This window comes from Macaca fascicularis, chromosome 9 (genome assembly GCF_037993035.2).
Source record: "Macaca fascicularis isolate 582-1 chromosome 9, T2T-MFA8v1.1".
In the NCBI taxonomy this organism is placed as follows: Eukaryota; Metazoa; Chordata; class Mammalia; order Primates; family Cercopithecidae; genus Macaca; species Macaca fascicularis.
In genome coordinates this window covers 131199651-131227019 of record NC_088383.1, presented here as the reverse complement: position 1 = coordinate 131227019, position 27369 = coordinate 131199651, and the positions used below count along the sequence as shown (strand labels likewise).

The window sequence follows — 27369 nt, the reverse complement described above, 5'->3', positions numbered from 1 at the left end:
CACCACACCTGGCTGGGGACCTCTCACTTGGAGACCTGAGTTCTAGTCTCCAACAGGCTGGTGAATCACTGTCAAGTGGCTCCATCTCCCCATCTGTAAAATGGGACCCAGATCCACCTACTGAGGACAGACGCTGGGAGCACCTGATCAGGTAACAGAAGCAAAAGGGGAGGTGTCAGCTAAGAGCAGCAGCTTTCCTTTATCACACACCTACTAGGTGTCAAGCATGGTGTCACTCTCCGCACACCAGACGTCTGTCATCCTCACAGCAACCTGTAAACTGGCTATTATTGGCCTCATCTCATGAACGGCAAAACTGAGGCTCAGAGAGGTTCACCTACTTGTTCAAAGCCACAGAGCACAGTCTGACACACCAGGTTCATCGGGATGTCCAATTTGGGGTGGGGTAAGGGGTGGGAATGAGGCCGCCCTCAGAGACCAAGGTTTGCATGGGCAGTCCAGGGACAAACACATGCTCTGCACGTCATCAGCAACTCATTCAAATTATTAATAAAAGTTACCCGAAACTTGGAAGCCAGGCAAAAAGATTTCTGCATGCCCTGTCAATGTCACACTCCATGCTAAAACTAGGAATTGGAATTGGGAAACTCCATGGGCCAAATGGCCCACTGCTGATTTTTGTTAAAAAAAAAAAAAAAAAAAAAAAGAAAGCAAATAAGTAAAAGTTTTATTGGAATAGTGCCAGACAGTATGGCCCACAAGGCTGGAAATACTTATCATCTGCACTTTACAGAAAGGATTTCTTTGGCCTGGTCTAGAGTATTATCAAATGTCTTGGTTTCACTTACTATGTATTATTGATTAGAGCCTCGTTGCAACAAAGTCAGATGTTAACTTGTAGAAAACAGAAAAGTTGCAAATTATGTTTGTTCAATAGAGAAACAAATGGTATCTGTAGAAAAAAAAACCCTCAAAGGTCATGATTTTGTTTTTCTCTGTTGAATTGGTGCTAACCAGTTTTCTATTCAACTTTGCCATCTTAGGCTAGCCTTCTTTACCCTACTGACCCATACACTGGTCTCTGTATTCTCCCCCATTTAACCAGCATTACCATCCCGCGGTTTAGCATCATCGAGTTAAATGGATCTCAGCTATGTGCTCAGTGCGTATTTATGCAAGAGTGACGCTTTCAGCTTTTTGGAAATGACCCTTTGCTGGACACCGACGATGCCCGCCTGGCGGATGGTTAGCAAAGCAGCTTCTGGACCCCAGCGGCACACATGACATTCCCAGGTGGCGCACGCAGCAGCAAACCGGTACCTTGGCATCCTGGTGGCTGCGGGAAGCCAAAGCAATCTGCCTGGCCAGCTTCAGGGCTTCTATCCGCATGATGGCAAACTCTAACTCCTCCTGCCCGCAGGGAGTGTGGGCAGACCGCAGGGAAATGCATCAAGACAGACGTCAATGGTTTCCACATCCGAGAAATGAACGTGCCACGAAAATGTGTCATGACAGGCACTCGGGAAAAACACGCGCTCCATCTTTCTCTCATAATTAGCACCTCAGCAGATCATGAAATAAGCATTTAATTTCCTTTTCTAAAAACTACCCTTGTGATTGTCAGGAAGTATTGTGCAGTTGAATACAAAATGATTTTCAAAATGGGATCAAAATTTTTACTGTTCTCTTTTCTTTGATTTCTTTCCCTTTTTCTTTCTTAAGGTAAAGTTGGCCAACAGTTTCCATGAATGGAGCTGCATCTCTCATATGGCTGTTAACAATCTCTCTAGGTTTACTCTGAACGTCCTAGTCTAGAGAATATCAAATTAAGTTGTCAAATTTAAAGCACAGAGTACATCATTGTTTTTGGTTCCAGATGCAAGACTGAGCCCAGATGTTATCTCACTGGGAGTCTGAGATAGCCACGTATATATATAAACAGCTTGGCTCAGTGGTGATCTAACATTCTTGGTTCAGTGAATAAATCACAGAAACTACTTTGGGGGCTATCAATGCTTCTAAATAATGACTATTTGGGCCCAGTTTCTAAATTGAAATAGAAACGGTTTGTTCAATATGTAACCACACAATTCATATCACTTTGGTACCGTGGGTAAAGAACGTCACGTATACCATTCTTTGAAGGGAAGATACATCACCGGGAACATTCTCGGCAGCTCCTCATCAAATCCTGCCTCATTTCATTTGGGCCTCGGGGGTTCATTCTCTACTGAGGTTTTCACAAACTCCCAAAAGGTCACACGTGGGCTACAAACCTGAAGTTTCTGAGCGAACAGTGGGGGGTTCTTTTCTGCTAAGTCGGGCTCCAGATAGTCAAGTGCACCACAGAGAGAGGCAGGGTGAGCTAGCCTGCTGAGGAGGGCGTCAGCAGAGGCAAAGGAGCCCTCGGGAGCTGTCTGAACGCCGGCAGAGAGGAGGACACACAAGAAAAATAGAGGAGAACAGAGAGTGATATTGATTCCAAGCAAGGGCCACGCAGCCATTTGCTGGACATTTCTGCCTTGAGGCTAAAGAGAGTATCAATTAGCTGCCATTACTTGTGGTTTCATCTAGACTAATTCCCACATGCTGACAATGGACATCTTGAGATTGGCAGACCCGACCCCCTCCCCAAAAGGGCAGCCTTCAGTGTCCTCCCACTCCCATGCCACCCTCACTCCCTGGTCAGTGAGTGGCAGCTAGCTAGCGGAAGGTGAAAGGCCAGTTAGCTGGTGCGTTTTCCAAACATAACATAACTCTTCAAGAAAGACTTTCAAATATATATATATAGGAAGTGAGGTTTTGGTAAAGATCATTTTCTCAATCATGGAAAGATGATTTCAAATGAAAAAGTTCTTCTGATAGATCAGAAAGACTTCAGAATCAGAAGCCAGCTTTGTAGAAGGTGAACCACGGACGTGTGCTTCAGAGTATTAATGTGAGAGACTGATTCACATCTAGACCCTCTTTTTACTATTGTTTTTCTAGTATCCACTCCAGCATCCAACTGTCAGACACACAGTACGTGCTCAATAAACATTTGATGCATGAGAGAAATGGCCTACTAACACAGAACAAAAATAACACACCAAATCAAGGGCTTCACACCCGCTTGGGGATTGCTGGGCAGGAGGTAGAGGAAATAAAACTAAAATCCACCTAGAAGGATGGTGCATTTCAGACGTATGGAAGACCATGGCACGGGCATCGCTTAGTTTGGGGACTGCAGAAGACCATGTGACATGTGTGCTGTGCAGGGACTCGGGGGTAAGTGAGGCCTTCAGCTCAGCTCTATTTGCTCTGCAAGACCCCAGCAGGGCTTGGGGACAGGAAAAGTCCTGGTCTTTGAACAGGAAAAATTCCCATCACTAAGTCCCAGGAAAACTAACTTTCCCAGAAAAGGGTCCCCTGCCCTCTGTCAAGGATGAAGCTGCAGAGGACTGCTTAACGACTGTTCCAAAGCAACAGTCTAGTCCTAAGGGGCGAAAAATGGAAACTAAGTAACCCTGAAGGCATATCAAGTACTTAAGTGGGAAATGAAAAACCGCACTGATGTGAACAGAGAACCTTCCCCTCATCCTCACAGTATGGGATCGCCCAGGTTGGCTTCTGTGGTCAGGGAGTCAGGGTGGGACCCATGGCAGGTACCAGGTGAGTGTTGCTGTGAAGGCCTGGCCTTCTTGGTGACAATACATAGCTGGTCCTGTGATCTGGGGCCCCTCCAACTCCACTTACAATTTCAATCGCCTCTGAAGGGGTGCCCAAGCCCATGGCCTCCAGCTCCTTCTGGGAGGATTTCTCCGACACCTGCAAGTGTGGCTCTTGGTTAGGGGCCAGTCCTCGTGGGACAGGATGCTGGGCTTTTGTAGCAGCGTTCACAAGGGCTTCAGTCTCTTCAAAACTTGACCTGGGGGAAGCAAAGGGCATCTTTAGTCTTCTCACTGGGAAACTCACTGAAATCAACCAGGATCCCCTGACCATGCAGATATGTGATATGTGACCATATCACAAGGAATCCTGGACTTCCCGAGGAACATGGGCCAGGTCTCCAGTGGCCATGCAGCCTCTAGACTGGGCAGTCACCCCAGACCAAGTGTCAAGGGAGGGGCAGAAGTACAGATGCCACTGGCTATAGAACCAAGCTCCGGAGTTCAGCAGACCACCAGCTGCCTGGTTGTGGACTCTGGGGAAGTGACTGGGTACCGTGCCTCCAATTCCTTCTCTATAAGATGGAGACAATGGACCTCTCTGTGAAGACTAAATGAGATGCTGCATGCCCGTAAAGCACTTAACACGGTACCTGTCACCTGGTGCCGCTACTGTTTTAGTAACGTAACCACCATCATCATTGTTCTCACCACCCTGGGCAGCCTGCAGAGTCTCTTTTGTAAGTTTGAGAAGTCAGTGCTAGCACTTTCACTCCTGCTTAAAGGGGCAGGCAGACAAAAATAGGCTGGTCCAAATCTTACAGCAATGCCCACACTTACTTGATCAAACAATGCGCTGCTCCAAACATTAGCCCTCATAAATGCAAACATGAACACCCATATCAATAATGTACATTTACCAGGCACTTGAAGTATGCCAGGTACTTCAACAAGAGCTTTACACACAGCATCTCTCTGGAAGACAGAGTGCCCTCTCCCCGTCGCACAGCTGGGGGATGCTCTGGAAGACTGATAGCCTCCTTTAATCTTCATAAAATCCCTGCAAGGTCCGTTTCATTATTACTTTTACTTTACATGCAAGGAAACTGAGGCCCAGGAGAGCCAAGTACCTCACATCAGGTCACACAACCAGGAGGGGGTCGTGGGGTACAGGTGGGATTCAAGCTTTGAATGCTGGACCACAGTGTCCCCCTTTAGACAAATGATGGAATAAGGTGTATGTGTGCTGGGCGAGATTATAGCGGGTGGGTCACACAGTCAACTGCTGAAGGATTTCGCTTTAGTCCAAAGGGCAGCCAGTAACAAAACCAATGCGTTTATGTCCCTGTGGACATTCAGAGACACTAAAGTGTGGGCTGGCCAGGTACTGTGGCTCATGCCTGTAATCCCAGCACTTTGGGAGGCTGAGGTGGGAGAAGTCCTTGAGCCCAGGAGTTTGAAACCAGCCTGGGCATCATAGTGAGACCCTGTCTCTATTAAAAAAAAAAAAAAATTATGTGGCGTGTCAGCTGCCTGAATCTATGCACTGAAATGAAGTCAAAATAACAGCATGAAGGCGCTCAGAGGCTCTGGAACATCCAGCGTGATGTGTAACTCTCTCATCACGGAAGTCATACCCTGAACACGGCGTCGGGGACTCTGACATGCGGACGGGAGTTGACTTGACAGGGCTCTCCTGAGAAGTGTCAAACATAAGGTACAAGGCCTGCTTCTTCGGGGCGTCATCGTCCTGCTGCAGGGATCAAAGTCACATATCAGCTTGGGTACAGCTGGCCTGAACGTGCAGCTGAGATGAAAACCAGAGGGAACAAATAACCCACCAGGGTAAAGCCTTCATTGTTCTGGAGCCACCAGGAAGAAAGGAGGAAGTGGGGCCTGGTTAGGAGGGAAGGAGGATGCAGAGAAAGTACAACTGAGTTCAAGTAGGAACGTGCGCCAGTGGAGAAGACTCCACGGCATTGGTGAGCTGGACTTTGTTCAATTCACCAACATTTTCTGAGCACCTTCTCTGGGCCAGGAGCTGCGCTGGCCACTGCAGATAAACAGAGAGGTAGGGCAAGAGCCCAGAGCTGGGCTGACCGTAGCTGAATGAGCCCAGGGCAGGGGCAGGGCCTAGAGAGCAGCTCAGCTAGACTAGAAACAGGGCTGCGGGATGTGAAGCCCCAAAATGGAATTGGCATCTCTCGGTGATGGGAAGACCTTGAAAGACCCCCCTCCACATGCCCTGCTGGGGTCCCCAAAGAAGTCCCTGCAAAGGCCGGCAGGTATGCTGTTCTGCACCGCCATGAAATCTCTGGGTGGCTCTGCTGTTCCCGAGCAGGGCATGCTCCTCACAAAATTCATCCACGAGGCCTGCCAACGAGCCAGGCAGTGGGTGGTGGCACAAGAGGAAGGGGCCCCTTGTGGTTTCAATCCATTTAAATCAAAGATCTCAAAACACATGACAGTTCCCCTTCAGTGGTAAAATGTGTCACCCTCAGTATTATGTATATGGCCTCAACTACTGGGGACTCAGTTGTGATCACAGAGCTAAGCTCTTTAAGCAACACACCAGGGGATGATGACAAAGCCCACGCACTTTACTTGGGCAGCTGTGACCTCACTGATGTGGCGCTTGTGTTAAGCCTGTGCCTGGGGACATTCTCCCACCCAACCTTCAGGTCTAACTTACAGCAACCTGCAGTTTGGAAGCAGTAACCCCGGCATCAATGACTGATGCAAAGTAAGATAAAGAGTAACATGTCCAGGACTGTGTAGCGCTGCAAGCAAGCCCTCCTGTGTGCCACACGTCTCCGAGGGCATCGCTGACAGCAGCAAGAGGTCACCCTTGGAATAACATGCCCCAGGGCAGCAGGTATTATGCCAGGAAAGACAGTGCCCATCATAACCTCTTAAAATGAAAAACCAGGGAGAAAGGCTTATTGCCCAGAGAAAATATTCAGTTACTTAAAATAATTTCTCAAAAACAGCTAATCGTATACCTGAAAAACCACCACTACCTCATTTTATTTTTTTTAAAGAAATCTCTAGCTCTTTCTCAGTCTAAGAAAGTAATTCTGCTGGACATCTAATTGCATTCTATGATTTTCTCCCTGAAAATGTCAAACGAAGTGGATTGAGTACAAACCTCAACCCCCCAGCCCCAGTCCATCATCGCTGTGCACCCGGGAAGCTGTGTACACAGAGAGCACTCGATTTGGGGTCTGAGCTCCCAGAGACGCTCTGCACAGGGGAGGAGGCCCCTGAAGGCAGGAAAGCGAGTCCCCTAAGTGGCCCGAGGCAGAAGAACTTACAGGTAAGGAGGAGCCAATTTTTTCCATATATTCAATTTCATAGGAGTTTCTGTAATCCAACTCTGCAAAAACAAAAACAAAAACAAACACAAAAAAACAAAAGATCAGGTTAGTGCCAGAGGAGAAAAATGGGAAGATCTGAGCCAGGCAGGGTGGCTGCTATCACAAGACTCTGGACTGACGGTGTCCACTGCCTAGAGACTTCTTATACAGCCTGAAGAAAAGGCCCAGCTCGGCTATTTTCAGACAATTGCTAGATGTCTTGCTGTAAAGGGGCTTCTGCCATTAGGGAGGCTGAGAAGGTCCTGAGGAATTCCATGGCACGACCAAGCATAGCCCGAGTGTGGCCGGACCTGAGCGGTCTGCGTTGAATGTTCCCATAAGACAGCATGTGCATTCTGGGTGCTGGTTTCCTCTGTAACTCTCATGTGCAACACGTGGGATGATACATCCTCATGAGGTTTTGGAACTGGACCCTTACTTGTCCCTCTCTGGGTATTCAGCTCTGGCCACCCTCTGAAGTAAGGGAAGAACGACATGATTCCTTCAGTGCTGCTGGTAAGAGAAGCTTTGCAAGTCACCGGGAGCCTTTCCCAGGGGTCTACCAGTGTCTTCAGGGCTGGTCCAAATCTATTTTCAAACACAAAGACTAGTAAACTCCAATGGGTGGAGAAATGACCTGTTTAAAATGGATTGGTGAAAATCCCATACACTCAATGGAGATGGCAAACACCACTGCCTGCCTCCAGTACCTGGAAACTGAGCTGACGCTCAACTGAATTCCCCGTCCAGCAAATGAATGGAGCACCTCCTATATGCTTCGCACTATGCCGGGCATAGCGGATATGGTGGTGGATAAGACCAGAATGGACTTTTGTCCTCACAGAAGCCACACTCTGGAGCTACCAGATGCCTCTTTTCTACTTACAAAGAAAGCCAAGAGGTGAAGAGTGACCTGCTCAGAAACCCACTGTGAAAAAGCATCAGTGGCAATTCATCAAGTTTAATCTTTCGACTTTTTTAAAGATGAAAATAAAGATAAATCGCAGTTCTGGTTTAAAGCCCCTTTATTTCTGCCTATTGTTAAAGGCATCATCCAAAAACTATGAGCTTTAAAATGAGATATTTCCTGGAGGACTTTCTTAAAACCTGCAAATGGTTGAATAACCCCAACTACTTAAGCAAGTGGACAATCTTTCACGAATCTCTGAATCTCCCTTGGTGAGGCAAACATATCCTTCTACTCGGCATGGCCAGCTCATGAGATCGAAGACAGTTTTGTAGATAAAAGGCCAGAAAGCCCTGTTGCATCCTGAATAGAGATAAGTAGAGAAAGTGTGTTTCCAACTCTCACACCAAGCCTGAACCCCAGGGTCTGCCCCAGCTTAAGACAGAAGCATTAATTTGTAAAGTCTTAATTGCCACCTCACCTTAAAAATGAGAAGCAGGACAGGGCACAGAGGCTCACACCTATAACCCCAGCACTTTGGGAAGCTGAGGCTGGCGGATCATTTGAGGTCAGGAGTTCAAGACCAGCCTGGCCAACCCCATCTCTACTAAAAATACAAAAATTAGCCGGGTGCACACCTGTAGTCCCAGCTACTTGGGAGGCTAAGGCAGAAGAATCACCGGAACCCAGGAGGCAGAGGTTGCAGTGAGCCAAGATTGCACCACTGCACTCCAGCCTGGGTAACAGAGCGAGACTGCCTCCAAAAAAAAAAGAGAGAGAGAGAGAAGGAGGAAGGAGACAGGGATGGACGAGGTGATATTTAGGGTCTCTCTCTGATCTATCTATCACTTTCCAAGTACAAAACCCTGAGACTATCATTTTACTGTTCTTTTATAAGCTGTTTAAGTTGAGAAAATAATAGTGAATCAGCTGCCTCTTCTAAAGTATCATTACGATTGCCAAGGCATTACAAGCCCTAAATTATTTAACAGAAATCTTTAGACACACTCCAACACAGCACAGGGCACCCAGGACACACCAAACAAGCAACAGACCACCGCAGAGTTTTTCCAGAGACCTGTGGCCTCAGGCGAGTGCCCGGCTCTGGTAACCAGCTCGCCTCACTAAAGCGTCCCACTTGGAACCTCAGCTCTTCTGGTGGCTGAATCTGGGTGAGTTCTAGTTCACGGAGCTCACTCATCTGCCTTCTCTGCTACCTGCCAAAAGGCAGTTCCTTCACACTGTCCTGTGTCCCCCATTCCTCCCTTCAGAAGGAGCAACTGATGGTGCAAAAGTGGGGTTCTCTGACACCCACATTAGTGTTTGTATTTGTGAGATGCCTGGTTTCAGAAGGCCCACACTCCTCCCCGTCAACCCCAAACGAGTGGCAGACGCCTGGAGATGCTCCTTCGGAACATGCCCTGCTTGCTGCAATCACAGTCATTTGGGGTCCTGATTTATAATTTACAAAGTGACCTGGACAGGATGTAAGAAAAATAAATACTTCCTCCTGTCATCTTGGGTGATCTCTGATCCTTTGAGAAAATATCTTTCTGATGGTTTTCAAAATTTCACTCATCTGCTTCAAATCCTAAGCCTCAAAGGGCAGGCACAGGGGTGAAGCCACATCCAATTTCAGCCCCATTTTCACACCATGCCACACACAGCTGGCAGGCCAGGAAGGGTGACGCCACCATACCAAGTGGCACATCATATTCTCAACTGGAGGAGACAGCCCTTGCTAGCGTGTGTGGCTGCTCCTAGCCGAAGAGGCTCAGTTACTGTTCCCCGGTCCCGTCATTTCTGACGGCTGCTTTTGGTAATTATTTCCTATGGGGGCACTGCACGGCGAGAGGGCTTCAGTGCTGCTTTCATCTGACTCTGGTTGCTGGGGGCTTGCTGGGAACAGGAAAGAGCCTCAGCAGAAGCCAGAAGGATGCCACTGAGTCTAGGTCTCTGTTCCCAGGATCAGGGAAGCCAACTCACCCGATGTCTCCTTGCCTATTGACTTATCTCACAAGTGGAGCTCAAAGAGCCTATATTTTGTAGGCAAAAATGAAATACTTTAAGATAAAAATCCTTCTATGGGTTACACAAATGTAAAGGAGCATGATCATATATATTCCTGCTCATGGCTAGTATTTTTGGAACTTTTAACCTAAGTGACATTACATTAGGGGAGAAGAAAAGAGTCCACGGAAAGAGACAGAGAGCTGCTCCCAGCTTCCCCACCATCACCCTTCTAAGTGTCCGCAGTGTGACAGAGACGATGCCTGCCGTTAAAGAACAGCTGAGGCTTCCAAGGAGGGCGCTTTCCCCTCTGTCGGAGTGGGAAGGAGGGACTAACAGAGCTGTGTTAAAGGACACAGGGAAACTGGGTGGCCACCAGAGTCACTGAGACTTGTGAATCTAAAACAACTGCACTCTGTCAGGGTCTCTTGGACAGCCAGGAGAGGACTCAGCTGTGTAGACCAATGGTTGCTAATCTTTTCCTCCACAAGAACCACATGGGTTAAGTTTTCTCCCACTGCATCATGCTTTAAAAGACTGCACCAAAAAAGGGCATTTGCTAAGCAACCATGCAAAGAAAACCATTTATAACTGTCAATGAGTTCTTCATCCGTGGAAGATGACCAGTGTCATCCTAGTGAGTTGATACGATTACAGCCCAAGTGTGGTATTTTAATCCCCTGGGCATTCTTCTAAACTAGTTACACTCAGGTGTTTTGAAATATTAAAGACAACTTGAAGCTCTTCAACACTCCACTCCTACGGACCTAGGTAGGAAAGTGTGTTAGTCAATAGCCTCATTCTACAGGCGAAGGCAGCAAGCCTTCTCCATGCTCACAGAAAGAGCACAGCTGCTAAGTCAGGCAGACCTGGCTCTCCACGGATTTGTGCCAGGATACTGGGGGAGTCATTAACAGCTCCAAGCCTCTGTATCCTTGTTCTTAAAATGTGGAATTGTAGAAAAGCACTCTGCAGACTGAGAGGATGAAATGAAATCATGAATATAGAAGACTGCACAGCTCAAAGTAAGTCCTCACCCAATGACAGGCCCTAGCTTATTGTTACCTATAGAATTAATACGATAGCGAATATGTATTTAAATCATAATTATTATTTCTCACTCAACATTTCCTTTTCCTGCGGTTGATGACTTCATTGTAAGAGTCTCAGATCACAGCTGGGGCCCCGCACGGATTCTTTCTGATGATCACATCAGCACCCCTGGGCATGTGTCTGGTGCTGCTAGACCGGACCTCATTACATTAACAGTATTTCCACATCCAGATGCTGGAGGGACCCTGGGTGCATCAGCGAGGTAGATGCAGTGGGGCCGTACCTCCTGAAACCGCAACTGTTGTGTCTTCACACTGATGAAGGATTTTTGATTGTCTACCAACTAAAATTATAGTCATGACTTCCCAAATCTTCCCATTTTCTTTTTTTTTTTTTTTTTTTTTTTGAGACAGAGTCTCGCTCTGTCGCCCAGGCTGGAGTGCAGTGGCCGGGTCTCAGCTCACTGCAAGCTCCACCTCCCGGGTTCACGCCATTCTCCTGCCTCAGCCTCCGGAGTAGCTGGGACTACAGGCGCCCGCCACCTCACCCGGCTAGTTTTTTTTTTTTTTTTTTGTATTTTTAGTAGAGACGGGGTTTCACCATGTTAGCCAGGATGGTCTCGATCTCCTGACCTTGTGATCTGCCCGTCTCGGCCTCCCAAAGTGCTGGGATTACAGGCTTGAGCCACCGCGCCCGGCCTCAAATCTTCCCATTTTCTAAGGTAATGGGTTTAACCAAGTTTTGTTCCAAACTCATGTATTTACATATTTGTTCAATCTTTATAGAAACAAACAACTGTCAAATATGTCACTCAGCTAGTAAGTTGTCTGTTTTAGTAGTGTGGAAGATGGACAAATAAATGCCACCATTGAATGAGGTACATATCAGCCCTGAAAGTACTGTTAGTATTTTTATATTTTCTAAGGAAAAAAATGCATGTATTTGGTTCCTCATGGGAAAACTAAAGACACACACATATCAAAATCATATGCCTAGCTCCAATCGGCTTTTTTTTTTTTTTGAGACAGAGTCTCACTCTGTCACCCAGGCTGGAGTGCAGTGACGTGATCTCAGCTCACTGCAACCTCCGCCTCCTGGGTTCAAGCAATTCTCCTGCCTCAGCCTCCCTAGTAGCTGGGATTACAGGTGCCCACCACCATGCCTGGCTAATTTTTGTATTTTTAGTAGAGACAGGGTTTCTCCATGTTGGCCAGGCTGGTCTCGAACTCCTGACCTCAGATGATCTGCCTGCCTCAGCCTCCCAAAGTGCTGGGATTACAGGTGTGAGCCACCACCCCCGGCCCCAATCTCAGGATGGTTTCTAAATGCGTTTCTCCAACATTTAGAAATTTCTTACCAAGCTTAACAGATGTGACCCATCATAGGTGTTATCCAAATGGCCAAGTCTGATGCCTGTGCTCAAATGTCCCTTGCTGCCTCTGGGATGTAAAGCCTCTTCCCCACAGTGCTCCACACCCGATGCAGGTGATGCCCATTGCAAGATCACATTGCTGAGCTGACACTACTAAGCTGTTGACCTGCCTGACCTTGTATTGACTTTATTTCACAAACTTGACTTTAGCCCCATGACATTGAGGGTGCTGTAAGGAACAAAGATGAACCTGACAAAGTTCTTGCCTTCAGGAAACACACAAGCTAGTTGGGAAGCAAGAAATGCACACACATCATTATTTTGGTGTTACATACCCCCAGCTCAGCCCAGACCAAACACTGAAAGTGGGCGGAGCCAGGATCCCACGTCCAAGGAAAGGCTGGGAGGAGGCAGCACCAAGGAAAGGGTGGGAAACAGGGATAAGGTCGGGGGAGTGCAGTGCGGGTAGGGGGAAGGGTGTTCCAGCAGGCGGGGTCTGCAGCAGCACTGCAGAGGCAGCGGAGTAAGGGGTCTTCCAGGAAGAGGCTCCTGCCTCGGATGCAGGTGCAGAGGGAAATGAGGATCCAAGGGAGGCTGAGGCCAGATCATAGGGCCTCTGGGGTCAGGTGAGAGCAAGATGGTCACTTTTATTTTTTTCTATTTATTTATTTATTTATTTTTGAGAGAGTCTCACTGTCACCCACGCTGGAGTGCAGTGGCACAATCTCAGCTCACTGCAACCTCTGTCTCCTGGGCTCAAGCAATCCTCCCGCCTCAGCTTCCTGAGTAGCTGGGACCACCGGGACACACCACCATGCCCAGACAATTTTTTGTACTTTTGGTAGAGACAGTGTTTTGCCATGTTGCCCAGGCTCGTCTTGAACATCTGGGTCTTGAGCTCAAGTGATCCACCTGCCTCAGTCTCCCAAAGTGCTGGGATTACAGGCATGCGCCACTGTGCCTGGCCGAGATGTTCACTTTTGGACCTCTCAAGCCCCAAACCAGAGGGTCAACCTGACAGTCAACCAAAAGGCTTTATTTTACAGAAAACAAAATGCCAAAAAGTACAAGCATCCATAATTTGGATCATCTTTTCATTGTCAAAGTTAGAAAGCCAGTTTTGGGTAGGGAGAAGATAAGCATCCAGTACTCTGAAAAACATGAAATAGATCTACCATAAATGCATGCTGGTACCATTCCAAGACCTCGTAGGTACAAAGCAAACCATGACTCCAGGCCTGACTGTGGAAGAGCGTCCAGAAGAAGGCTGGGGGTTTTTGAGCTACGATTAACATCCACCTGCACCCTCATGACACCACCACTCCACCCAGAAAGGGAGGAAACCGTTTAAAGGAGATCTTAGTCTCTTATTAGCAGCAAAGAAGTGGAAACCAGACCTTCATGTATGATCTTCTTCACAGTGATTTCTACTCAGTTCAAAAACACTGTTAGAAATCGGCCAGGCGCGGTGGCTCACGCCTGTAATCCCAGCACTTCGGGAGGCCGAGGCGGGCAGATCACAAGGTCAGGAGTTTGAGACCAGCCTGACCAACATTGTGAAACTCTGTCTCCACTAAAAATACAAAAATTAGCCGGGCGTGGTGGTGCACACCTGTAATCCTAGCTACTCAGGAGGCTGAGGCAGGAGAATCGCTTGAACCCAGGAGGCGGAGGTTGCAGTGAGCCGAGATCACATCATTGCACTCCAGCCTGGGCGACAGTGCAAGACTCCACCTCAAAAAAATAAATAAATAAAATAAAATGTTAGAAATCAAGAAAGGAAAACTCAAAACCATCACAAAAGCTGGGGTGTCAAAATGCCGACTGGGCAGCCTCACAGAGGTGGCTGGAGGAGAAAATGGGTTGGAGGGCTGGGAACGTGGTGCACCGACAGGTCAGGGCAATGGGGTCACCCCTCCCAAGAAAGGCGCTAGCTCTCCTTCAAAAAGGCTTTCCTATCAAAAAGGAAGCATGAGCAGGGCATGGTGGCTCACACCTATAATCACAGCATTTTGGGAGGCCGAGGCAGGCAGATCACCTGAGGTCAGGAGTTAGAGACCAGCCCAGCTAACACGGTGAAACCCCGTTTCTACTAAAAACACAAAAAATTAGCTAGGCGTGGTGGCACACGTCTATAATTCCAGCTACTCGCGAGGCTAAGGCAGGAGGATCGCTTGAACCCGGGAGGCAGAGGTTGCAGTGAGCCAAGATCGAGCCACTGCAATCCAGCCTTGACAACAAGAGTGAAACCCTGTCTCAAAAAAAAAAAAAAAAAAAAGAAAGAACACTGAAATTGAATATACACAGGAGGAAAGAGGATATAATGAGTTAAGCAAAGTGTGCGGAGCCCATTTCTGAAGAGGGAATCATGTCCTCTTAGCAAGCCTGGGGTAAATCTCTGGTTTGAGGCTTCATTAAAAGGTGTGGCCATAGTGTCTGAACACCTTATGGGGCCTAAGAATAACAGTGGCGCCAAGCAACTCCAGGTCAGTGACCTACACTGAAAGTATGACCTGAATGACACCCCCTTGGAGCTGTGTTTATCAAAATCACAGCGGGGACATAAGCCATGGGCAAAGCTCGAGTGGGCGCTCAGGACCCAGTTGGTGAAGTCCTGAGGTGGAGTTAGAGGGCACCGTGCTGGCTCTTAGCAGGAGTCTTGGGTCAAGGGACAGTTGGTTGCAAGTCTCAGGCTGTTTTCAAACACAGCCTGAGCTTCAAGTGCAGCGGGAACGTGCAGACGATCTCACAGTAATGATCACATGGTTACCTGGCTGAGAAGTTTCTCCCCTGGCCTTTGGCTCCCTAAGGGCAGTATTCTCCGAGGCAGAGTGGGGGTCCGGCTGGCCACAGAGTTGCTTACCCTCAGTGGGTGAACTGAATTTGGTCTCGTTTACAAAGGTGGACAGGTCCGAGGGTTGCGGGTAGTCCTGTTTGTCAGCCTCCAGGTCCACCGTCATGCACGTCCACTTCTGGTTGGTGACCGCCAGCTTTTCCTCATCTGTGGCGTGGACCACCGCGGAGATCACTGGTGGTGTTTCTGGTGTAGCAGCTGGGGTGGGGTCCTGCAAAGAGAAGAGCAACAGTGTCTTGTCTCATCAGACTCTTGGTCAGAAACTGCTCCCACCCTCAGGTCTGGGGACCCATTAGCCAGGACAGGTCCCGGTCACAATCCTCTGCATGCTTTTCTCGGACTCTGCTCCAAATGGCCCATTAAGGAAATGCATGGACACACAGATTCTTCCCTCTATGAATCTCCTTTTATGATGGTTTGTTTCAGGGAATGACCATGAATTTAAAAAAAAAGAAATCAGGATTTTGTGTCTTGGTTACTTGAGCTTTCCTGCTAGTTTTATGACTACGACAGCTGTGTGATGCTCACACAGTGCTTCAGGCTTGCATATCAATATCACCAGAATCACCTGACCATCATCACACCAGTCCCCGGAGGCAGAAAAAGGGGGATCTTCTCTCCATTTCCATAGGAGAGTGGGAAGTGGAGTAGCGCAGGGTGGGAACCTAGAGAGGTCAGGGCAGAGCTGCAGCTGGGACCTGAGCCCCTATCCCCAGGGCTGCGTGCTTCCCTCCACTGCCCCCACCCTGGCCAGGGTCTGCAGGCTGGGGCTTTGCTGGCTCAGACTTGGAGGGGCGGCAGGTCTGCTTGTTTTATGACCCAGAAATTAGCCCTAACCGTATGACTGACAGGCTTGAGGATAACTTTCCTTGGTCTGTAAAGGGTAGAAGAAATGGAATCTATCTGATGGAGGAACTGGTAAGAGGGACTCTAATAAAGAAAGAATCCAAGCCCCACTTCCTTAGGGAAGGGGGTTCCCTTTGCTTCCCACTCCAATTTTGGCTACACAATTCAGTGCTCCTGACACTTGCTGAGTTTTTTCACCTCATCTCAAGAGACTGCGTATTTGTTCATCTCAAGAGACCTGCTCGACTCGACAGTCCTAGAAGTTCACAGCAGATGAACTGGCCTGAATGGAGCAGAGCGGGTCCTCTAGAGCCCAACTAACATTTTTCCTGAACGTCTTCCTACTCTCGGGACACCCTCTGATCTTCTGCAAAGTGAAGGGATCAAAACAACATCGGGCAAACATCGAGGGACCCTCCACACAGGAGGCAAGAAGAGGGTCTTGGAAACATGATCTTGGAAACAGGCCCGGGATGAGCAGAAAGCAAAGCTTTGTCAACAAGGGAGGAAAACCCCCCTGGGGGGGGAGGGCATAAACCATCAAGATCAAAGGAACACTGTACCTGGGAAGGTGGATCAGAGAGAGGAGACCGTTTTGGCGACTTTTTCACCCTAAATGTGTCACTGGAAACAAAATGGAAAACGTAAACACAACAAGCAGAGGGATGGAACACTCCAGAGCAGCACAGAGCGGACCGAAGCTACTGCCTCTGCGGAGCCATCTGGCCCAGGCCACCCTCCCGCCTCTGCCACTGCAACACCAGCGAGCAGACGGCCACGCTGGCTACCCACTCTCACTTTTTAACAGCTATTATTTTTGCCCCCAAGGGAAAGATCCATCAAGCTGGAAATCTTTAAAGAGATGCCATTTTGGAGAACGACCCAGAAAATGAAGCTAAATTTAACTAAATGTTCTTATTTTATAAAGCAAATTTTTGGTGAGCAGATTAATTTATCCGGATTCTTCCAGGGATGTCTGAACCCAACTAAGGCTCAGGGAGGGGCTCCAGGCTCAGGACACCGATTTACAGACGGGCAAGGCGACACCTCACTTAAGGAACAATTGAAGGAGGCCACGCAGAAAGAAAGTTCGGGGTCCTCAAGGAGAACCTGCTGAATCCTCCCTATCACAGGGTCCTCAAGCTCAATGGATTCCCATGCTCTGAAGGCTTCTAGGTGGAATCCTGATGAAAGCTAGGGCCAGGGGAGAGATGAATTTTTTGGTCTTCTCTTAACCATGGTAAACAGACAAGATTCACAGCTCTTCTCTCCCTGTTTCTCCTTCATATGAATAGCGGGGCTGGGAGGCAAAGGAAACACCAAATCAGACTCCTGAAGGGTCAAGGAAGAAGATCCCAGGAGGAAGGGATGACTTTTAGCCTGAGCAGTTCCATTCAGTCCACCGAGCAGTCTGGGGGTCACTTCCATAGTCAGAATGGGGGCTCTTTCCACCCTGTAGACTGGCCCCTGCCCCGTTTCAGCCCCTCCATGGGATGGTCTCACTCCCAGCAAAGCAAAGGCTTTGGGGGACGATCCCTCTCCTTACATCCCACCGCCCTCCCCTGCTTTGCACGTTAACTGGGTGGGCAGAGCAATTTAATTTGGCACTCAAGTTCCTTCCTTGTGTTCTCTCACATCACTCCAACAATGGCATTTAATCATGAAAAAAAATACTACAAATGGCTATTTACAGCTCTTATAACATTTGCCATTAAAACAGTGCCATCGCAGCTTGAAGCATATATTTATTCATGCATATAAATATATAATCATATATTTTATAGTTGCTAAGTGGCTCGAAAATACTCAAGGAATCCCTTGGGCAGAAGAGAGTCTGATGGACTCGACCCTATCCTGGGACTGCTGGCCACCTGGACTGGCCAGCTTCCCTTGTAAGGACAGGGAGAAGCTGCATGTCTTTGGACCCCCAGAACTGCCCACAGATCCCCCCTGGCCAGGGGAGGCAAAGCAGCAGAGGCACAGAAATGGTCAGCTCTGTTTCTACTGACAAGTGACCCAAAGATGGCAGACGAGGCATGCTGACACCCAGCCAGGTCCTGGGTGACTGAGGATGCAGGACTGGGGCAGCCTGGCGATGGCTCTCACAGCCATGTGCTCCACTCTACGCTGGCCCTGCATTTCAGGGCACTCTGCAGGCCTCAATTTGGAACGGCCCAAACATTTCTGCTTCACATGTTAGCAAGAATAAGCTGTGGCCATCGCTGCCTGTGGTTAGACCAGACAGTTATTTTAACGTGAAGCCACAGTAGTGTTGAAAGCAATCGCCCACGAGCCCAATTTAAAATGAAAGAATGTAATGAAGAGTTAAAAAAAAAATGTATGATTTCAGATGAAGACATCCAATATGCAAGGGAAGGAAAAAAGTTCCATTCCTGACAAGCAGGCAGATGCTGGATAATCACATTTTCACAGCCAAGCAGTCTCTTATGCGAATCACTATGAAACAGAAAAGTAATCTTTGCTACTGGGGAGCCCCATGCCCCGTCATTCCCAGGCCCACCACATAAATACATCAGTAGCAGCCATAGAGGGGAAACAAAATTGGCTTGGAAGCAAAAACAAAAGGCAGAAAAATAAGCGCATTTGGCATAAGAAGCAGATTGCATTAAATTTACTTACAACAGAGAACACACAGACATCACATCTTCAACCATCCTAAGACAAGAAGACAAAGAAAAAGAGAGACAGACAGAAGGAACTGACAAAAAAGATAAATCTGCAGACAACTGGTTATTAATGGGTTAGGATACGGCGGCCATCGCTGTAAGGTCTACTTCTGAAGGCGGGCAATGCCCAGCTTTTTGGAAGGAGCTGCTGGGGAACACCTTCCTACCTTCCTCTCTTGGTCCTAATGATGCCACAAAGCTGTAGTGCCCCAAGAGCTTTGTCAGACCCATGCAAGATCTTCCAAGCCAAAGTCCCTTCTGCACTAGAGGTGAGACCACAAGCTGGGTAAACTTCCCCGACCCCTGTTAGCTCTGATGCTCAAACAAGAAAGTGACTGGGGATGCCTATGAGACACAGAACATATCTTGGAGAAGGAGGAGGCGGTGGCTAAGGTTGGCTCTCATTCCACAGATGAGAGAGCATGGCCTTGCAGTCCAGCCATTGCAGACTTCTCCTCTTCCAGGCTTGAAATCAAGTTTCCAAAGTGAATTCTAGGGAGTCTCTAGGAAGGACCTAGTTGGGGAACTGATCTAAAGAAAAAAGTCCCTATTGTGGCCAGGATGGCCTCCAGCCACCACTAGACAGTGGCAGGTTGATCCAAGGTAACCTGCTACAGAGACCTCCTCTCAGGAGGCCCTGGGTTCTTCTCAGATGTTCAACGTTAGGGGGAGCCCAGAATGGAGGTAAACATGTCGTTCTCTTTTGTGCCAGACAGACCCAGAGGGGCCAGCGCTGTGGTCTGTTCTGCTGCCCCTGGGAGACTGCTCTCCTTAGCCTTGTCAAATTATTGACAATACTGCCCATGAGAGTAAGGAAATCGCCAAGGTATTAACCACAGAGGCCAAAGAATAAAGGACCAGCAGCCATCCATGTTAGAGCCGGGTCTTGGGATGGATTCTAGAGGCATGGGTGTTTGGTTTTTAAGCACAATATACTTGACCCTGTCAAGTGTCTGTGTCTTGCCAAGTCCACAGAGCCAAGGACTAATGGCTTCCTGGGGATTGTGGGGATTTGCTCCCTGCTTTCAGGCTCCATTTATCTCTTCAGAACTTGCAGGGACTTTGTCTACAAAAGATGACTGGAGAGGAGGAAGGAGACAAAGAGGGGTGTTTCTTACAGGCTGGTTGGGGTACAGCAGGGAGGGGCCCAGGCCACATCTCTCATTCCTGGGCCTCCTGGAATCTACTATGTTTGCCTCCTGGGCTAATGTCTCATTAATAGGCAGAAACAAGTACTGTAAATTTTAACATTTTAAAGGGTGTATCTCCTAGCTTCTCCAAACAGCAATCACTCACCAATAGGGAGATCAACCAGATTTCTAATGGACCTTTCCCCTCTCTGGGATCTCCCAGACTGCTCTGGAGCTGAACATCAGGTCTTTGGCTACAAGTAAAGCTCTAGACCATTGATTTATTAAAGCAAAAGATCAAGGACACAAAGGGGTATGTGGATGGGAAAATGCCACCACCGTGACCGCAGAGAGAAAGGAAAACACGTATATTGTCTGCCTGGTGCAACGGCCATAAGCGTGGCATCATCACAGCACCCAGGGGCAAGGTTAGGGCAGTCGAAGGTTATCCAGGCACATGACCAACAGTCACAGTCAATGTGCACCCCCGCCTCCGATCCTTACCACCACCACCCCTGAACTTACGTCTTTAGGGGCGTCTTCTTCTTCTTGGCGGGCTTGTTTAGCCCATCCCCGTCCACTCCATTGGCTTCGATAGCACTGGCTGGGATCTCAAAGGAGGCTGGGGATTTAGAAGGTGAGCTGGGGGTCTTAGAGGATGTCTTAAAGGGGTCAACGGACTCGTCACAGGTGTCTGGGTCAAAGCTGTATGATTGTTGGGGCAGTTTGGGAGACTCCTGCATTTTTGAGGTGGAAGAAAAGGGGTTAAAATTGGGGTCATCCCACTTGTCAATATCAAAGGTGTAAGTACCTTTAGCAATGGGGATGTCATTGGGTTCAGCAGGGGATCTGGGAGGTGAGGCAGGAGTGTTGTCAAGTTTCTCGGGTGTCTTTTTCATCTTTGGCCTCCTCAGGGGCATTTTGGCAACTGGCTTTTTGCCTATCTTTTTGGTAGGAGGGGGGTTTTCCTGCTGGTTGTCCCAACTACACTTGTCCTCAGAATAGTCAAACTCCAGCCTTACGGAGAGCCCTTTGGCTGGAGAGTCCTCTTGCCCCCCGCTATCTGATGGGGTCACCTCCCCTGCCTCCGGGGCCGTGGTAAGAGGCAGCGTTTTCCTCCCGACAGGGGGTGAGCTCTGCACTCTGCCACCTCCAGAAGCTGGGGGGACAGCCCCTTCTGCGCTCTCTGAGTCCAGAGGGCAGGCAGCTTTGGGCCCTGCAGCAGGCTCAAGGGGCGTCTCCTCCAGTAAGGCTGGGCCAGGACCTTCCGTCTTGGCAGATTCTGTTTTCGTCTCAGATGCTAGATTCTCCCCACTGGGGACGAGGCTCTCTTCATCTGGTTCCTGTTGCGTCTCCTTCACTGGGGGGGTCTCTGTGGGTTTCTTGCTGGTCTGTTTCTTTTTTAAGGAAGGCGGCCTTGGTTTTTTAGTTCGCTTAAGGGTACTGGAAGCACTGCTGGAACCCGTGCTATATGCATCTGGGGCGAGGGCCACGGCCTCAGGATTACCTGAGGAAGAAGCACCATCAAAGTCACTGGCTTGCAGGCTGAGCGACCGGGACAGCGTAGACTTAGAGATGGGGACGGAATCCGTGGACTTCCTCCGTGTGTTCACTTTGCCCTCCTGATTCTTACCGTCTGAGGCACGAGGTTCCAAGGTCTGAAAGGTATCCACAAGCTCAATGTTGTCAAAATCCAAGTTGTAAGTCCCGCTGCTGGCTATCGGCTTGTCTTCATCGAAGACGGCAGAGAAGGAGTGTGACGGGGGGCGGAAGGGACTTCCTTCCACTGAGTCGCTCCGTGGGCCATCAGGGACAGGGACTGTCTCAGAACCACATCCTGAGGAAACAGAGACAAATCCATCAATTACAGACACAGGATACATTGGGGCACCTCTCCTCTTGTGCCAAAACATCACCTTCCAGCGTAGGGGTTGACAAACCATGGCCCCAGGCCACCCCTGCCCATCACACTGGGTGTACTACTTGAGTACAGATCCTGGCCCACCCATAATTAGCTCGAGACCCTGGCCAGGCTTGCCCAGAGTTCCCTCATCTGTACAATGCGGGTGATGAGGACCGATTAAAGAACCTAGCTCAGAGTATTCATTCAAAAACATTCACCAAGTGCCTCATCAGGCCCAGGCATGGTTCTAGGTACTAGAGATTCAACAAGGAACAGAAATAGACACAATCTTTCCCTTCCTGGAAGTCACATTCTTCAGGGGAAGATAGTGAATAAATCACCAGGGCCAGCTGTGGTGTCTCATGCCTGTAATCGCAGCACTTTGGGAGGCCGAGGCAGGCAGATCACTTGAGGTCAGGAGTTCGAGACCAGCCTGGTCAGCATGGTGAAACCCAGTCTCTACTAAAAAAAACACACAAAAATTAGCCAGGCATGGTGGTACACGCCTGTAATCCCAGCTATTCCAGAGGCTGAGGCAGGAGAATCGCTTGAGACTGGGAGCCGGATGTTGCAGACAGCCAAGATTGCGCCACTGCACTCTAGCCAAACAGACTAAGACTCTGTCTCAAAAACAAACAATGTACAGAATTTCAGAGGGTAACACATGCTAAGGAGAAAAATAAAGCCGGGATAGGAGATTCACTTTTAAAATAAGGTAGTCAGGCAAGATCTTCTGAGGAGACATCTAAGCAAAGATCAGAATCAAGGTAAGTGCATGAACCAGGAGGACTCCTGGGGAGGAAGCATCCTGGGCAGAAAAGGAATAGCACGAGTAAAGGCTCTGCGGCAGGAGCGCCTGGTGTGTTACAGAAATAGTGAGGAGGCCAGTGTGGCTAAAGCAAGGGTCAGGAGTAGGACAGCAAGACAGAGAAATCCTGCAGGAAGGCATATGAAGCCTTCCATAAATATTAATACCAGCCACGGCCACCAACAATCCTGTTCTTGACTCCTCAGAGCCACTGTGAAGAACAGGGGAGCCTGTACACGGAGGTCCCCAGCACCTGTAGTGGCACTTGCTGTCTGCCACCTGCCGCTCCAGCCATCAGCTGTAACCTCTCCTTCAGTCCTGCCTGCCTATCCTTGGCCCTGCTGTTGCCTATTCTCACGGCTCTCCCAGCTGCCTCCTCTCAGCTTTTCTACTCATCAGCCACTGCCAGCCAAGGAGGTCGCTCCTATTTCCCAAACACGCTGCAGATGCTGCAAATGTTGGCCAAATGACGCTCTAAGGTCCCACCACCCTACTGCCCATGGGGATCCGGCCAGTCCCAGCTTTGGCTCGGCTACTCAGGGATCTGCTGGCACCCAGCGGCATCTTTCATGTATTTCTGAGTTCACAGCTGCTCCAGGCAGTCACGGATGCCAGAAAAAGATTTGCCAGAAAACTAAAAGTGTGTCATTGGACAAGGGGGCAAACACGATAAAGCGGTCTGCAGGCCGAAGTACTAGGAGGATGCAGAATGAGGAATAAATGGAGCTGGCACAGGTAAGACCTGGGTGTGTGCCTCATGACAGGTGTTACGTGCCCCCAGTCCCCTTCCGCCACTGGCATGGTTGCCAGACAAAGGACAGGATGCTCAGCTGGATTTGAATTTCAGATAAATCAACATTTTTTAAATGTAAGTATGTCCCATGTCTCAATGATTCTTTGTTTACCTAAGATTTAGATTTAATGGGCACCCTGTATTTTCATTTGCTAAATCTGGGAGCCTTATCTCTCACCCCAACAAACAAACAAGGTTTGGGAAATGCACAATTAACCCCTGAACTGGTCTCTTCCTGTTGATTTTCTCAGAGCAATTCATGCTCCCGACTGCAAATCTCTGGGCAATGAGTATTTTGCGCAGTGCTTGCCAAGCTTTGCTCATAAGCACCTTTCTCCTGGAGTACCTGGCAGAGAACTCAGCTCACAGCACAAGAAAACCTCAAGCTTCTTGAGTTTAGGAACCGGCCTTAGCTCTGTTTCCCGCTTGACTGGTCACACTTTCTCTTACAGGATCAAGAAACGCTTGGATTGAAAACATCATTTGGAAGCACGTCTATGAGCCAGTCCTGGTTTCAAGCCTCTCACTCCCCTCCTCTCCACCCAGGGCCTACCTGGAGCAGATGCCCTAAATACGGAGCTCTTTCTCCCAAATGGTTTCTCCAAACACTCCTGCTTCCTTCTCATTTCAAAAGGTGCTGCCTCCCTTCTTTCTAAAACCAACTCACTGTTTCCTCTAGGCCCTAGTACTCTCACGTACCACATCCTCCCACCAGCAGCGACCTCCTCTTCCTGCTCCATAATTGCCCCTGGATACACAGAGGGCACAGAGGACCAGGGGATGCTGAGGGGGACCAGGTGCTTTCAAATGGGCCTTGGCAGGAAGAAGGAGGAGCCTCGGCCTATCCCATCATTTCTAAAGCAAGGCCCACAAAAACTAACCTCTGTCTCAGGCTGTTACACGTGCCTCTGCAGCCTGCAGAAGGAAGCCTTCCGAGGCCCTTCAAATGTCAGCAGTTATCACGCAACAATGAGCTTAACCATCTGCTCATTGCTTCCTCCAGAAGAAAGAGCTCCCTGCCTGCTTAGCATGGCTTTCCTCTTTAGAACTGACATGCTCTCATTAGCTCATCATGAACCAGGAAACTTAATCTTGCTGTAGGGTTTCTTATCCTTGGCATTATGGACGTTTGGGGGCAGTCAGGTTTCCATCCTGGGGGCTGTCCCATGCCCTGTAGGATGCTTAGCAGCATCCCTGGCCCCCACACACTGGATGCCAGTAGGCCCCACGCCCTACCCCAGTTGTGACAACCAACACTGTCTCCAGACATTGCCATGTACCCTTGGTGGGGGCAAAATCCTCCCTGATTGGGAATGGCTGTCTTATTGTGTTGGTCACCAGAGCAGGCTGCTCCACGGGGTCCCTCACAGGGCTGGAATGGCCCCTGTGGTCCAACTGGGTTCCAAGTCCTCCCTGCTCACCTACTGGATTTTCTTTTCTTTTTTTTGAAACAGTCTCACTCCATCACCCAGGCTGGAGTGCAATGGTACAAAATCTCAGCTTACTGCAACCTCCACCTCCCAGGTTCAAGTGATTCTCCTGCTTCAGCCTGCTGAGTAGCTGGGATTATAGGTATGTGCCAACATGCCTGGCTAATTTTTCTATTTTTAGTAGAGATGGGTTTCACTATGTTGGCCAGGTTGGTCTCCAACTCCTGACCTCAAGTGATCCGCCTGCCTTAGCCTACCAAAGTGCTGAGATTACAGGCTCACGTGAGCCACCACACCCGGCCTCCCTGCTCCCCTGCTGGATTTCTAAACATCCACACAGCATATCTGCGTGAAGACAGATGCAGATGCAATCAACTGTGTGATTCATTTGTTCATTCCACAAATAACCTGGGGTGCCTTCTATATGTCAGCCACTGTGGGGTGCACTGTGGTCACAGAGGTAAGGAAGGACAGTACCCCAGATGAATACACACACGACACTTCCTTCACCTCCTGTCTCCACTGGCACAGATCTGGGCAATGCCCTAGAGAACAGTGCCTTGCACACGGGCTCCAGGTTTCTGGCTCAGTCTGATAACAAAGTCAGCACCCGCAGTTCATCAGATGAAAAGGGTCACTAGGGTATCCCAGTTACATGAGCCTGCTGGGCGGCCATCACCAAGGACCACAGACTGGGTGGCTTAAACCACAGAAATGTATTTCTCACGGTGCTGGAGGCTGGAAGGCCAAGGCCAAGGCGCCAGTGGGTTTTTCTCTCCTGAGGCCTCTCTCCTTGGTTTGCAGATGGCCTTTTCTCTGTGCGCACTCCTGGTCTCTTTCTCTTCGTATAGGAACACTGGTCCCCATGGGATTAGGGCCCCACCCGTATGAACCCATCCAACCTTAACTGTCTCCTTAAACGTCCTCCCTGCAAATAATCACATTGGGGGTGGGGGCTTCAGCATACAAATGTTGGAGGCCACAATTCAGACATAGCACCAGTGCTGGGCAAATAAAATGCCCAGGTTGAGGGAAAACAAATGTGTTAGAAATGACAGGAGGCTCCCAGGAAAAGGAGAACGCTAGGACAGGGCAGCCGACATCACCCAGCTGATGTCACCCTACCTTCTCCAAAGGCCACACTCTTAGCCTTGCTGGACTATTTCTCACAGAAGCACTTGCTGCCACCCCCCACACTGGTGCTTCTCCATCCTTCCCTCCTTCCCCTGTCCTGCCGTGAGTTCACTCTGGGCAGGGATCCTTGGCGCCCAGAGGGCCAGAGGTGTGCCCAGGCACTCACAGACTCTTCTCTTAAGCTGACACATCACGGGTAGATGGTCTCCTACACAGGGAGCATGGCTTTCTATCTTCTAAGTACATGAATAGTAATCTTCAATTAGTAATATTTATTCTGGGAAAAGGTCTCCATTTTAAGTAGGCTAACGAGATATAGATAAAGCAGTACTTGGTCTTTGTGTGGCAGTTTGCTGGTTGCTGTGGGCAGCTCAGAGCAAGTCCATGATGAATTTAATATTTCCCAAATTTGTCTAGCCTAAGACACACCTGAGACACTCATTAAAACCCCAGGCTCCGCCTCCATCTGCCTCCTTCCCCTGCAGAGCGGGGGTACCTTCCAAGGGGCTGGGGTGGGGCTCGGGCCCCATCGTAACAGGTGCCGCAGCTGCATCTCCTGATCAGGAAGTCTAGAACTGGGCTGTCTCACCTCATCTGCTTCTATCTAGGTCTATCCTCATTCTTAAACCTCCGGTGGGCAACGCTTTCGTATTTGGCCACAAAAATGAGTGGGCTTTGAGGATAAGCTCAGATGGGCCTTTGAGCTCCAATTTCCTGTGGGGGTTTTACCTCAGAGGCGTGAGGCATCAGGGCTGCAGAAGCGCCAGGCAGAGGCTGTCCTGTGGTGCCCACCCTCCTCTGATGTGGTCCAAAACAGACAGCTCAAGAAACCAAACCCAAAACTGACCAGCAAGAGAGCAGGAGGCCCGTGCCGTGGCTGCCTTCTGTCCTCAGCCCAGCAGGGGTTCAGGATCTCACAGAGACCCCAGAACCCCCACCGGGTGGGTCTGTGCTCCTCTGCTTCCTGAGGTCAAACTCCTGTTCAATTCCCAGAAACCAAGAGGGAAAAGTGCCGTCAAGGCATTGTGGGGAGAGACAGTTAACGACCATGTTAACTCACTTAGTGATGAAGAAATTAAATTCTCTTTACATAAACCAAACTGTTCCCAGCAGAGTCCGCCTTGTGAGCATCTAAGTGACAGAGCCATGGTCAGGATGGGGAGAACCTAAGGGAAGGCTTTGCTCGGTGGGGTAAGAAGAAGACACCCAGGAGCACGGTTGCAGTGACAGCCCTACTGTGCTGTGGGGGCGGTTCACACAGCTGGGACTTCAGCAACCCCGGGCTGGTCCTGGCTCCACCTAGAGCACACCACGTGTCACTTTTTCTTTCTTTTTTTTTTTAAGAGCCAGGGTCTCGCTCTGTCACCCAGGCTGTAGTGCAGTGGCGTTATCATAGGTCACTGCAACCTCGAACTCCCAGGCTCAAGTGACCCTCTTGCCTCACCCTCCTAAGCAGCCAGCCAAACTCGTGACACCAC

General features: G+C 49.2%; 1 protein-coding gene across 50 annotated transcripts in view; it reads right to left on the bottom strand.

The window, feature by feature from the left end:
- Window positions 1-27369, bottom strand: part of TACC2 (transforming acidic coiled-coil containing protein 2) — a 258699-nt gene that overhangs the window by 23578 nt on the left and 207752 nt on the right. For 11 of the 50 annotated variants that reach the window (XM_005566619.4, XM_065521539.1, XM_074002945.1 and 8 more), the window contains 9 exons: window positions 20349-21660; window positions 18647-18682; window positions 16570-16630; window positions 15170-15371; window positions 6923-6984; window positions 5246-5361; window positions 3697-3868; window positions 2238-2378; window positions 1282-1371 (listed from right to left, as the gene is read on the bottom strand). In XM_005566619.4, coding sequence (XP_005566676.3) covers window positions 1282-1371; window positions 2238-2378; window positions 3697-3868; window positions 5246-5361; window positions 6923-6984; window positions 15170-15371; window positions 16570-16630; window positions 18647-18682; window positions 20349-21660 — 2192 coding nt within the window. The remainder of the gene's footprint in view (window positions 1-1281; window positions 1372-2237; window positions 2379-3696; window positions 3869-5245; window positions 5362-6922; window positions 6985-15169; window positions 15372-16569; window positions 16631-18646; window positions 18683-20348; window positions 21661-27369) is intronic. The other 39 variants (XM_005566620.4, XM_074002933.1, XM_074002930.1 and 36 more) reach the window with 15 other exon arrangements.